Raw genomic sequence first — 13633 nt, forward strand, 5'->3', positions numbered from 1 at the left:
CTAATCCTCTGCCTTGCAGCGCCGGCACATCGGGTTCTAGTCCCGGTCGGGGCGCCAGATTCTGTCCCGGTTGCCCCTCTTCCAGGCCAGCTCTCTGCTATGGCCAGGGAGTGCAGTGGAGGATGGCCCAAGTCCTTGGGCCCTGCACCCCATGGGAGACCAGGATAAGTACCTGGCTCCTGGATTCGGATCAGCGCAGTGCGCCAGCCGCAGCGCGCTGGCCGTGCCGGCCATTGGAGGGTGAACCAACGGCAAAAGGAAGACCTTTCTCTCTGTCTCTCTCTCTCACTGTCTACTCTGCCTGCCAAAAAAAAAAAAAAATCAATGATAATCTCTTTCTTTCCTCCAATATTTTTGTTTCAGAGTAGGACAGAATCACATCAGTGTTCTCCAGGTTGTGGGGCCCACCCTGCCCTGTACATGTTGGGAGGGCTTTTTCTTGAATAGTGGCTAGGCTACTGCTGAGTCCCTGACTATGAAAATAATTCAGGTGCAGGACTTAATCTTGCCAGCAGATATGCATATTACAGTATACTAATTACAGTAACCCCAGCCTGAAGCCTCAACTTCTACTTATCCTTTGCAGTGCTTCTATTGTCAAATATAAAGCACTGTTCCTTATAGTTCCATCTCAGTAAGATTGCTGCCTAATTATGGAATTATGTCCAGCTAGACGTTTCCTCATTTACCGCTTAAGGCTTACTTATTAGAATCAAAGGTTGCTCTAAGTTGACTCAATTACTTTTAGTGTTTAGTCACACTATCTTTGGTTCTCATCTTGTAAAAAGTACAGGGTTATCCTTAAATCATGTATATGAAAGAATATCTTCTAAACAAAAGAAACTCATTATCTAATTCTAAAATACATTCAGCTTGATTTGCACACTAAGACAAGTAACTAATTACAATTTTTATAAAGTACAAGTTAGTATCCAGAATAATATGCACACATTTTATTTTGTATAATGCAAATTACCAAATAAAATAGATGCTATATTATCATTTAAACCATATTAATACGTAGAACTACCTTAAAACTCAGATGTACTTACAGTGTAGTTTTATATATGGGTAGGGAATGTTAACAATTCCAATATCATTCCCAGCTCCAAAGCACAATCACAGAGCAATGCTCTTCTTTATCACTCCATTAAGTTTAATGTACACCCACATTTCATGATTTAATTATAGCCTTAGTGTCTTCAACATAAAGAATAAGTCCTAAAATTAACTTTTTATTGTACAATAAATTCATTTTATATTTACATATATACCATCCATACAAGGTTATTACCCATAGCATCATACCAAAATTTTCTAGTAACTGTTCCCACCCTTAACCTTAATAATTTATAGTTTTATTATCTAACTTTTGATTCCTATCTCACCACTGTTTGTATAAAGGAGCTTCAAAAAACTCGTGTAAAAACAGAATTTAAAGATAAGGTTTATTTTCCAAAAACGTTTTGAAGTACTCTCTTACATATGCATAATCATAATTTACAAGTAAACGTGTGTTATTCTGTTATGTCCTTTGCTTACTGTGTCTTCCCTCTTGACTTTATTTCTATTTCTTTCTCTAATAACTCTAGTGATCAGATTGCGCAAAATGCATGCACAAGCACAGTCATTTTCAAAATGTCAGTATGATATTCTCATTCTAGTGACATGAGTGTGATTCTCATGTAAGGGATAACGTTTTTGTATATTTTTTAGTTCTTTTACATAATATGGTAGACATTCTATAGTCCAAAAATGCGTATTACATGCCCTAGAACTTAGTAAAATTATTAAGTGCCTAGAAACATCATATGTTTATTGTTTTGGAAATTAAAATTAAAGTTAGCAGTACAACTGTCCGTTTCATTTTACCCTGCTGGTAATATTCCTATTCTCAGATGAGCATCTTATTTCCTTATTATTGATAAGATGTCTAATAACATAGACTTTTTCATTTAAACACAATTAAGGCTTTGAGATGTGAAGTTACATTTTCCTTATTAATATATCAGTTTTCTAATGAAATTTTCTATCTATGTGTTAAAGAACTTCTAGAAAATCAAATTTTACTTAATTTTTAAAGAATTACATAGCATTTCACCCATGAGTTTCAATGACCTATGTTTTCATAGAAAAATTAAATAATTTAAATTCTCTTTGAAACAATACTTGAGCCAGTAGCTATGACCCTTAAAGGCACCTGGTTATGAAATTCTCTTAGAAAAGGCTCTAGAAAATCCACCCATAAAGCTTATACGTTTGTTCTCTCTCAGGCATCTTTTTTTTTTTAACTTTTATTTAATGAATATAAATTTCCAAAGTACGGCTTATGGATTACAATGGCTTCCCCCCCATATCGTCTCTCCCACCCGCATCCCTCCCCTTTCCCACTCCCTCTCCCCTTCCATTCACATGAGGATTCATTTTCGATTCTCTTTATATACAGAAGATCAGTTTAGCATACATTAAGTAAAGATTTCAACAGTTTGCTCCCACACAAACATAAAGTGAAAAATAATAGATGATTTTTTAAATGCTGATGAAATCAGATCAGACCTATTGTCATGTTTAATCCCAGTGAGAGTCAAGTTGGGAGTTGATAATTTCTTTTTTTTTTTTTTTTTTTACAGAAGATCAGTTTAGTATACATTAAGTAAATATTTCAACAGTTTGCACCCCCATAGAAACACAAAGCGAAATATACTGTTTGAGTACTCATTATAGCATTAAGCATCTTTTAAGATGACACAGTAACCTCAAGGCTGCCTGTCGCAGTTTGACATTTCCCAGAATAAGAAGAAATGTGTGGCCTGAGGGAAAGATATTTAATACTAGTACAAGAAAATTAATTAACTTGTTCTTCCAAAATGTAAAGGATGTCCAATACATCAATTGTATGGAAAAAGAATGAATTGTGAAGAGGAGGAGGAAAGACAGTACCATTTTCATGGCTCTTTTATGGGTCTGTGTGCTGGCATCTCCAAAGCCCTTGGCGTTGAGCCGCAGATTTCTAGCATGTCTCACCAAGGACAGAAACAGAAGGAGCAATGAGGTCAGGGACAGAACAAAAGGGATAAAGTAGGTCAAGTTACCAAGAGACAGAATTTTAACATGGAAACTACTTCTTTCTTCTGAATTCAAAGTCTTGTTACCTTTATCTGTGATGTAGATAGTCAATAAGATACCAATAAACTTATCTATCCACAGAAAATCAAATATCACCAAGAACAATGAGAACAGAACCAGTCCAAGAACTACTCTGTCCATTCTCCACTTAAGCCAGAGGAAGAGGGAGTGTGAGAAGTGGGCTATCTTGAGGAAGTAGAAGATGCTGAGGCAGGTGGCAAACCAGATGGTCAAGTGATTAGTCATTCTCCAAAGGATATGAACAAGTTTTTTTACTTCAAAAGTAGAATATAAATGTGGATGGAGTTCTTTTATACACGACTGTAACAATAACATGAACAGATTACCAATCCTAGAGATGGCCAAGCAGGTAAGGATGAGGTCAGCTAAGGAGATCTTTCGGTTCTGGACGGATTCAGAGAAGTTTACCAGTGAAATGAACACGTTCCCCAACATTCCAATTATGCATTCTGCCATAATCAGTGTCAGAATGATTTTACCCCCTGCAATGAACATTTTCATAGGGAAAAAAATCCAAATTTGTAATATTCTGTCATTGATCAATTTTTACAGAACAGCATTAACTTTAGAAACTTCGTTGCTTCTGTTACAATTTCGTTCTTGATCCAAACCACCATTTGTAGGATACACTTTCATGTAATCCCAGCGCTGATCCAGAAAGAAGCCACTGAAGGATGCAGTCATAAACACATTTTAATTTCTTTGAAAGAGTTACTGAGAAAAAGAGAAAATATAACGAAGTTCATACAAAGGGAAAGCAGAAATAATGAAACATAACACAGATGGAGTAACTACCAATACTACTGGGAGGGACAAAATGGAGGTGCCATTTACCTGCAGTGTGGAAGATACTCAGAATTTCATGAAGTAACTGAAAAGTCACATTTTGGATTGTTCAAGTGATATATATGTGTGTATATATATATATATATAAAGTGATATATATATATATAAAGATACCAAAATTGAAACTGCTTCTCTGAAATTAAAATCCTGTCATTGACGATTTGTTTTCAGTCCAAATGCTCTTCAGGTGCCTCAGAGTCGCGTGTTCACAATTAAAATCATTTCCCAGTTTGCCTTTTACTTTTGTACATGTTTGGCTTGTTTTAGCCGGGGACATAATCTGTGCATTGAAACTTAACAAGCAGGGAGAAAATAGTTTCAGGTGATAACATTGAAAGGGTAAACAAAATATCTGTTCTGCATTCCAGGAACCACAACAAATGACTATGAAAAGCAATAAGGAAGAAGAATCTATGAATCTGGGTGAAGGATTTAAGGACTAGAAAAAGGAAAGGAAGTCTGAGATGACTTTCAATCCTCTCCTGTTGCACCTGAATGCATGGAATACTGTAACCTACAGGAGTCACTAGAGGAAGGTTTAGAAGCCACAGGGAAAGAGAAAGAGGAGGTGTTAGAAGATGATTCTTATTTGAACATTGGGGGTTCCTGTAAGTCATCCTTGTAGTAAACTGCAGTAGGCACTTGAATATTTGTGGATATATTTCTGAAAAGTAATTGGAGAGGCAGGCATTGTTGGCATAGTGTGTAAAGCCATTGCCTGGGATGCCAGCATCCCATTTGGTCATCTCTTGGCTGCCTCTCTTATGATTGAGATCCCAGCTAATGTGCCTGGGAAGGCAGCTGAGTACAGGATGAGCCCCTATACCCACATGGGAGGCCAAAATCCTGTCAATGATATATTTTTCTTTTTTTTTCTTTTTTGACAGGTAGAGTTATAGACAGTGAGAGAGAGAGACAGAGAGAAAGGTCTTCCTTCCGTTGGTTCACCCCCCAAATGGCCACTATGGCCAGAGCTACACCGATCCGAAGCCAGGAGCCAGGTGCTTTTTCCTGGTCTCCAACGCGGTTGCAGGTGCTCCAACCACTGCGGTCATCTGGGGAGTGAACCATTGGATGGAAGACCTGTCTCTCTCTCTGCCTCTCCTCGCTCTCTGTAACTCTGACTCTCAAGTAAAAAATAAATAAATCTTTAAAAAAATAATACTAGAGGCTAAAATATTGCTTGACAATGCCGTATACAACAAAGATTACTTTCGAAATTGTATTCCCTGACCTTATATGAAATATCATCAAAAGCTGCCAGGAATGGTATGTTTACCAATTTTTAATGCAATCCTGTAAAAGAAAAATAGTAAAGATTATACTTAAAGCCTCCTTATTATGTTATTCTCTTAGAAAACATTCTAAATGATTTGCTGCTCTCTCTCAAGCATATTTTAAGATGACACAGTGCCCTCAAGTAGTAAGCAAAAGAGTAAGATAATAAGAATTGCAGTTTTAAGAAACCACAATAGCTGGAGAGTTGAGAATGGATAGTAAGGAGACATTTGATCATGAATTCTCATCAAAAGGCTGTTCCAAGTAACTTGATTCTAGCGTTAATCAGAATGATGGGTCAAGATGTACAAAACTGAAAGACTTTTCAACAAAGTAAACTTTTGATGAACATGACAAGAATTTTTTCTGGAGAGAGTATGGGAGAGTAAGTTAAAAATTGTACGTTCTTGTTCATATGAAATGCCTTTGGACACTGTCATTTATTTTCTTAATTTGGTTACATGTCTCCTCTCCCATGACTATGTAGTGCACTATAGTAAAAAAAAAAAGTGTTTGCCAAAAAAAAAAAAATGCTTGCCTTTGTTCATCTCTTTTCTCTTTATTTCTGTTTGTTATTTCTTCTGAGAAAATTACTTACATACTTATTTAAGTATTTTAGAGTTAATCATAATTTTTCAGAAGCCAAAAATGGCTTAAATCAAAGGAAATACATTATCAGATATAAACACACTGGCACACATTTCTGATGTTATTACCATGTTAATGAACTAAATGGAATTCCTCAAATTTGGAGGATATATTTGGTAGAGTTTGATAATATGTAGACATATAAGAATCTTGAAAAATTTCAAGGAAATTATATTTTATAAAAAATTATGTATGGATTTCAGAAAATTTTTTCACCAAAATAAACTTATCTTTAAATTCTTCTTCATGACTGTTTTGAACTATCATTGCTTATATTGCAGACATCTATATAATTGCCAAATTCATTACAAAATCCCTTTGTTTACTCATTACTGTGTCTGATATTAAAACTTTTGATCAGGAGTGATCATTTAGCCTAGTAATTTTTATATCTACCTCCCAAATTAGAGGGCTTTTTTCAGTACCTGGGTCCAACTTCTAAATCCACCACCATCCTACTGCCCCCCGATGCAGATGGTGAAAGCAGCTATAATGGGTCATGTAATTGGGTTCCTGCCACTCATGTAGGAGACCTGCACTGAGTTCTTGCTTCCTAGCTCCAGCCCTGGTCCAGCTATGGCTATTGCAAGGATTTCGGGAAAAAAACCACACACACACACAGGGAATGAGAGCACCCAGCCTGTCTTCTCTGTATTTAAAACTTAAATAAAATTTCAAAACATTAATTATTTTTGTATTTCTAAGTCTACTACCTATTTTTCCATATGTGTATGTTTTTAACCCTAAGGTATTATTTTGTTATACATAGCTTAACGATGGATTTGACTTTGTCATACAAATGCAGGGGAGCTGCAATTCGTGAGAGAAATTAACTGGAATCAAAAGTATTTATAGAGGTGACTAACATTTACTCTTATAAATGATATCATGTTATTTTTCTTGTTTATTTGCTTTTGGTTCTTTTCTTTACTCTCCTGATTTTGCTGGGTTGGTGAGGATTTTATACTGCATTTTCTTTATATTCAAGTGGCAAAAAATGGTCTGAGTTGTGCAGTATTTCTGATTTTCTAGTAGTTACCATTGAATTTTTCTACATAGACATAAATCCATGATTCTTTGTAAGCATACCAAATTTAATGAGGTCTACTATACGGCTCCTACTACATTTTATGAAGGCAGAGAGGTTAACTAGCAAGGAGGACCTGAGGTTACTAGTCCTTTGCTTATGCCCTGCACGTAACATCCACACCACCCCCTTCTGGGAAGCACATAGCCATAGGTTCAATCATTTGGTCACTTAGACTGGCACCAGTGAAAAATAACCAACCAGTGATGGCCAATAGTTTATTATAAGGTTATTGCAATAAGTTTGCAAGGCATTAGAATCTGTGCTTGATATAAAAATGCATGCATTCCTTATTGTTTCAGTGACACATTTAGATTTTTTAATATTTAAAAAACTGTAAAAGTTTTGGTTTTCAGAAAGACGAGGAAGGTTGCCTATAATGTTGTCCAAAAACTTTTCAGATCAATTTGTTCTTCTGAAGCTGTCTTAGGGACTATGTAGATTACTCTAGACAGTGAGTCATCCAGTGTCTGTAAAGAGGCAATTGGGAATGACAGTGCAATCAAACAAACATCCCTTCAACCATGACCCTGGCCCAAAGGACATGGGTCTAATCAACATTTTGTTGGGAGAAGCCACCTGATAAGACCATGTAAGCCACCTGAGACATTGAGGAAATTGATTGCCTATTTATCAGTGATCAGTGTAGGTATGGGTTCCTATCTGGTATTGTCTGTAGAGTTCAAGGGAATCGGTTTGGTGAACGTGATTTATGACTTATCAGAGGTCTTCAGAACTCAACTTGTTCATGAGAGATATGACAATTTCAGAAGTAGAGGGGAGTAATTTATTCACCTCCTCTAAGTTAGCTGGATGAATGGAAATCAACATTCTACCCAAACATTTAAAATGAATATTTATTTCGCATTTCAGAGGAGTGTAGGCAACAACAATCAGTGATAATCATCTCCTTCCCCCAACACTTTTGTCATGAGGTGGGGCAGAACCACGTCAGTCTTTCTTCTCCAGGTTGCATGGCTGCTGCAAAGCACATGTTGCAATTGGCTCTTCCTGGATTGTGGCTTGGCTGCTGCTGTGCCTCCTGCTATTCAAATAGTGGGGGTGCAGGGTTGATCTTATTTGCCATGCAAAGGTGCAGATTACATTATTTACAATTATCCAAACTATTGTTTCCACTTCTTTTACTGGTCCTTGGCTGTGCTTCTCTTGTAAACAATGCGGTCCTATTCTTTATCATGCCATCTCTCTGAGGTTGCTGCCTAATGGTGAACTTATTTCTATTAGAGGTTTCCTCAGCTACACCTAAGGATCACTTATTAGAATCAAAGGTTGCTCTAAGTTGCCTCAGTTGCTTTATCTTTTAAGCAAAGAAATTTTGATTCACAGTAAAAGCTAAGTATCTTTGTTTGCCTCTTATTAAAGCATACAAAGTTATATCTAAGTCATTAATATGTAAGAATATCTTCTAAAAAGAAACTCAATATCTAATTGTAAAATATAATCAACTTGATTTGTAATTCTCTTTACCAAGAGAAGATGATTACAACTATAATTTTTGTTGAAGTACTAAGCATCCAAAATAACATATACTCACTTTATTTTGTATAATGAAAATTAACAAATAACAAATGCTATATTATAAAAATATTAATACATGGAAGCACCACATAATTCAGAAGTACTTTCAGGTTAATCTTACAAATGGCTGGGAGAGGGGCCAGTGCCATAGCTCACTCGGTTAATCCTCTGACTGCGGAGCCGGCATCCCATATGGGCACCGGGTTCTAGTCCCGGTTGCTCCTCTTCCAGTCCAGCTCTCTGCTGTGGCCCGGGAAGGCAGTGGAGGATGGCCCAAGTGCTTGGGCCCCTCCACCCACATGGGCAACCAGGAGGAAACACTTGGCTCCTGGCTTTGGATCGGTACAGTGCTGGCTGTGGCTGCCATTTGGGAGGTGAACCAACGGAAGGAAGACCTTTCTCTTTGTCTCTCTCTCTCACTGTCTAACTCTATCTGTCAAATAAATTAAAAAAAATGGCTGGGAGATGTTAATAATTCTAAATCATTCCCAGCTCCAGAGCATAGCCAGAGTGGTACTCTTCCATATGATTCCATAGAGTTAATTTATATGCTCAAAAATACCTTTAAGAGTAATTTTTGTCTCTCTAACACAATATCAAGAATAAACCCTGAAATTAATCCTTCATTGTCCAGTAAATCCATTACATGTAAATGTATACCACCTATACAAAGTTATAACACTTACCATCATATTCAAAATTTTGTACTAAATTTTTCCACCATTAAACTTTTTTAAGAGCTTTTATTTAATGAATGCAAATTTCATAGGTACAACTTTAGGAATGCAGTGGTTCTTCCCCCTAAAATCACCCTCTCACCCCCACTCCCATCCTACCTCCTACTCCCTCTCCTATCCCATTCCTCATTAAGGTTCATTTTTAATTAACTTTATATTCAGAAGACCAAATCTATACTAAGTAAAGACTTCAACAGTTTGTAACCACACACACTCTCAATGTATAAAGTACTGTTTGAGAACAAGTTTTGCACTTAATTTTCATAGTACAACTCATTAAGGACAGAGGTCCTACATCAGGAATAAGTGTACAGTGACTTCTGTTGTTAATTTAACAATTCACACTTTTATTTATGGCATCAGTGATCATGAAAGGTTCTTGCTATGAGCTGCCAAGGCTATGGAAGCCTTTTGTGAACACAAACTCCATAAGTATTTAGAGAAGGCCATAAGCAAAGTGAAGTTCTCTCTTCCATTCAGAGAAAAGTACCTCTTTCTTTGATGGCTCCTTCTTTCCACTCCCACCATTAACCTTATTTGTAATTTATGTAGTAAATTTTCCCTCCCTTAACATTGTTAATAATTCATATTTTCCATATCAGAACTGTTTATATAAAGGAACTTCAAAAAGTTCGTAGAAAAATGGAATGAAAAGATAGTATGCTTTTTCCATGAACTTTTTGAAGCCTACTCTCACATATGCATATTCATAATTAATAATAAATGTGTTATTCATTTAAAACTGCTTGTCATCTCTTAACCTAATGTTCTGTCAGTTTCTTTCTCAAGACCCTAGTAATCAGACTGCAAGAAAATGCATGCACCAAGACAAATGCAATCATCCTCAAATCTAAGTATAATCTTTACACAGTACAAATATAAGTATGATTCTCACATAGGGTATGAGTCAGTGTTTTTTAGTTCTATTATATAATATGATAAAAATTCTGCAGTCACTGTGAATATGCATATTACATATACTAGAATTTAGCAAAACTAATAAGCACCTAAAACATAATGTTTATTTTTGGGGATTCAAATTAAGATTCACATTATAAGCATATGTTTCAATTGTTTGGTACCACAAATATACTGCTATGTTCACATAAGTATCATATTTCCTAATAATCAACAACACCTAGAATAAAAACCATAGCCTTTTCAGTTAAAAAAAACTAGGACTTTACATGTTTCTTATTATAACTTTAGTTTTCAAAATAAATGTTCTTTCCACATATTAAAGAACTTCTTGCTAATCAAGTTTATATTTTTCTTCATTTCTAAAGTATTACTTGTCCTTATCCATGTGAGTTTCAATTACTTATCTTTTGCATATGAAATTAAGCAATTTAAATTCACTTTAAAATAATGTTTGAGAATTAAAATTTCCATGGCAGTGCTTTAAACAAAAATAATTACTTTCCAAATTATATTGCCTAACCAGTTATGAATTATCAAAAGCATCTTAGTCAAGTATCTTCAATCATACTTAAAGGAAGGAAGTAGGAGAAAAAAGAACAGTGAAAGCGATCCTCAAAGCCTCATTATTGTGTTATTCCCTAGAAAAGACTCTGGAAAACCTATCCATAAAGCTAAAAGATTTGCTCTCCTCTCTCAGGTCTCTCTGAAGATGACACAGAGCCTGAAAAGCTGCCTTACGCAGCCTGGTGTTTCCCATAATCAGCACAAATGTGTGCCCAGAGGGAAAAATATGCAATGCCAATATAATAAAGACAAGTAACCTGTGGTTCCACCATGTATAGAATATCCAACCCATCAGTTGTGAGGAAAACCAATGCACTGTGAAGAGGATGAGAAAACACAACACCATTTTCATGGCCCTTCTGTGGGCCTGTATGCCAGCATCTCTGGAACCCATGGAGTTGAGCTGCAGATTTCTAGTGTGTCTCACCAAGGACAGAAATAAAAGAAGCAATGAGGTCAGAGACAGAACGAATGGGATGAAGTAGGTCAAGGTGAGACTAATCAGGGTGTTCACATAAAGACTTCCATTTTCCTCTGAAAAGAAAGTCAGATTACTTTTATCTGTGATGTAGAAGTACAAGGTGTCAGTAAACTTATCTAGCCACAGAAGTTCAAATGTCAGCAAGAACATACAAAATGTAATCAGGCCAAGAACTACTCTGTCCATTCTCCTCTTTAGCCAGAGGAAGAGGGAGTGGGAGAAGTGGGCTATCTTGAGGAAGTAGAAAATGCTGAGGCAGGTAGCAAACCAGGTGGACAAGTGATTAGTCATTGTCCAAAGCATGTTTGTAGATGTTGCTACTTTGTAAGAAGCATATAATTGTGGAGAGAATTCTAGTATACATGACAGGAACAACGACACCAAGAGATAACTGAACCTAGAGATTGCCAAGCAGGTGAGGATGAAGTCAGCTAAGGAGATCTTTTGCTTCTTGATCCATTCAGAGCAATTTACCAGTGTGATGAATACATTCCCCAGCATTCCAATTATGCATTCTGCCATAAGTAGTGCACGAGAGATTTTATCCCATCCAGTGAACATTTCTATAAGAAAAAAATCCAAATTTGTAGTATTCTGTCTTGTTTATCAAATTACATCCAAATGTTGCAGAATAGCATTCACTTTAGAATCTTACCGTCTTTGTTTTGTTGTAGTTCCAGGCTTGATCAAAACCTCCATTTATTGGGTACTGCTTTGCATGCACCCTTGGAAATTTTTTTTCTCCATTTTTATTTCAGTCCAGAGTTAATTGAGACGGATCTAAAGAATGCAGTCTCTCAAGTCTTCAGGCAAACATTTTAATTTCTTTGAAAGAGCTACTAAAATCGAAACCAACTGTTTTTGTGTCTGTTTTTTTTTCCATGGACAGGAGCCTGTGTTTTCCACTTGTGCTCATGACTTAAAGGTTAAAGTCAAGTAAGTTAAATGCAAATATGAGTCAGATACTTTTTCACTGGCTTGTACTTCCCTCCTCACTTGGAATATTACACCACTTGGAATCAAATGGCTTTGTTGTTTTTCATAGACAGCTCTAGACATGATCTACATAATTTAGATATTCAATGAATACCTTTTGTGAGTGCCTGCTATGTAACTGGACTTCTACAAATATAAGGTACTGTTATTTCAAAAAAGAAAGTTGTGTGAAAGTCATACAATAGTGAAAGTACAAAGGAACAATGAGACAAAGTAAATAAAATATAATGCAATACAGCTGTGTAAGCTCCCAGTACTATTCTCGAGGAGAAAAGGGTAGCTAACACTTGCCTGGAACCTGCAGATACTCATAATTTCATGAGAAACTAACAAGTCATATTTGGGTTACTTGAACAATATTCCAAAAGATACCAAAATCCAAACTACTTTTCTAAAATCAAAGTTCTATAAATGATAATTTGCTCTAATTTCTGTCTAAATGTTCCTCATGGATTAAAATTATGGATTTTATTTTTGGTTTATATATCAGCAAACACATATTCTATTAGTATTTTGAGTATGATTCATGTTGTGCTACTAAACAACCAAAAATTAATTGAATAACTGAGAAATTTGGTCTTTCAATGTTATCACTTTCTTTAATTAAACTCTATTAAATAACTTTTAAAATGTTTATTTCAGAGATGTGGGAGAAGATGAGAATGAAGGAAGCAAGGAAGTAAGGGAAAAGAAAAGAAAGGAAACAGGTGAATAAGATGGGGGAAGAGGAAGAAAAATGGAATTTATGTCTATAACAAGCATTTAAGAAGTAGATCAAGTAAGACTGCATATTAAATCTGAGGAACACAAAAGGAAGGGGAGTCTGAGATGATATTTGGTCCTCTCCTTTTGCACCTGGATGAATGGAGTACTATAAACTACAGGAGCCACTGGAAGAACAGCAGGTTTAGAAGCTAACAAGGAGGCAAAAAAAGTTAGAAGAAATGAATTCCAGTTTGAACATTTTGGGATTCTCTATGTCATCCAAGTAGCAAATTGGAGTAGGCACTAGAATAAATAGGAATATGACTCAGAAAAGGAACTGGGACTCTACATGGAGATTGGGAATCATTTGCACATATTTTTCTCCAAAAGAGAAGATGAGCACCAAGGACCCAGGGGAACACCAGAGGATTCGATGATTGTTTACAGCCCTTGTCTCTTCTGTTGAAGAACAGTGTTGTTGCTGATTTTTTCTTCATACTATTTGTTGAACTCTTTTACTTGGTATAGGGTTAACTATATGATAATTAAGTAAACTAAAAATATATCTTTGTAAAAATTAAGAGTGGGAATGTGAGAGGGAGGAGAAAGAGGGTTGGAGCATGGGTTGCAGGGGAGGTTAGAGGGAAAGTACCATTATGTTCCTAAATCTGTATATATGAAACT

The 13633-nt window shown here is 36.0% G+C and overlaps 2 protein-coding genes across 2 annotated transcripts; both read right to left on the minus strand.

Moving 5' to 3' along the window:
• Window positions 1-2412: 2412 nt before the first annotated feature.
• LOC100346501 (taste receptor type 2 member 42) lies at window positions 2413-3896 on the minus strand. Its single transcript, XM_008249407.5, has one exon. The coding sequence runs from the start codon at window positions 3646-3648 to the stop codon at window positions 2719-2721; it is 930 nt and encodes a 309-aa protein (XP_008247629.4). The 5' UTR covers window positions 3649-3896; the 3' UTR covers window positions 2413-2718.
• Window positions 3897-10834: 6938 nt separating this feature from the next.
• LOC108175453 (taste receptor type 2 member 42-like) lies at window positions 10835-11809 on the minus strand. The gene has a single exon (XM_089303327.1). It carries the CDS (start codon window positions 11807-11809, stop codon window positions 10835-10837), a length of 975 nt encoding a protein of 324 aa, XP_089159453.1.
• Between the last annotated feature and the right edge of the window lie 1824 nt (window positions 11810-13633).

The sequence above is a fragment of the Oryctolagus cuniculus genome, chromosome 9 (assembly GCF_051225735.1).
Source record: "Oryctolagus cuniculus isolate XC-2025 breed Fujian yellow rabbit chromosome 9, ASM5122573v1, whole genome shotgun sequence".
Taxonomy (NCBI): domain Eukaryota; kingdom Metazoa; phylum Chordata; class Mammalia; order Lagomorpha; family Leporidae; genus Oryctolagus; species Oryctolagus cuniculus.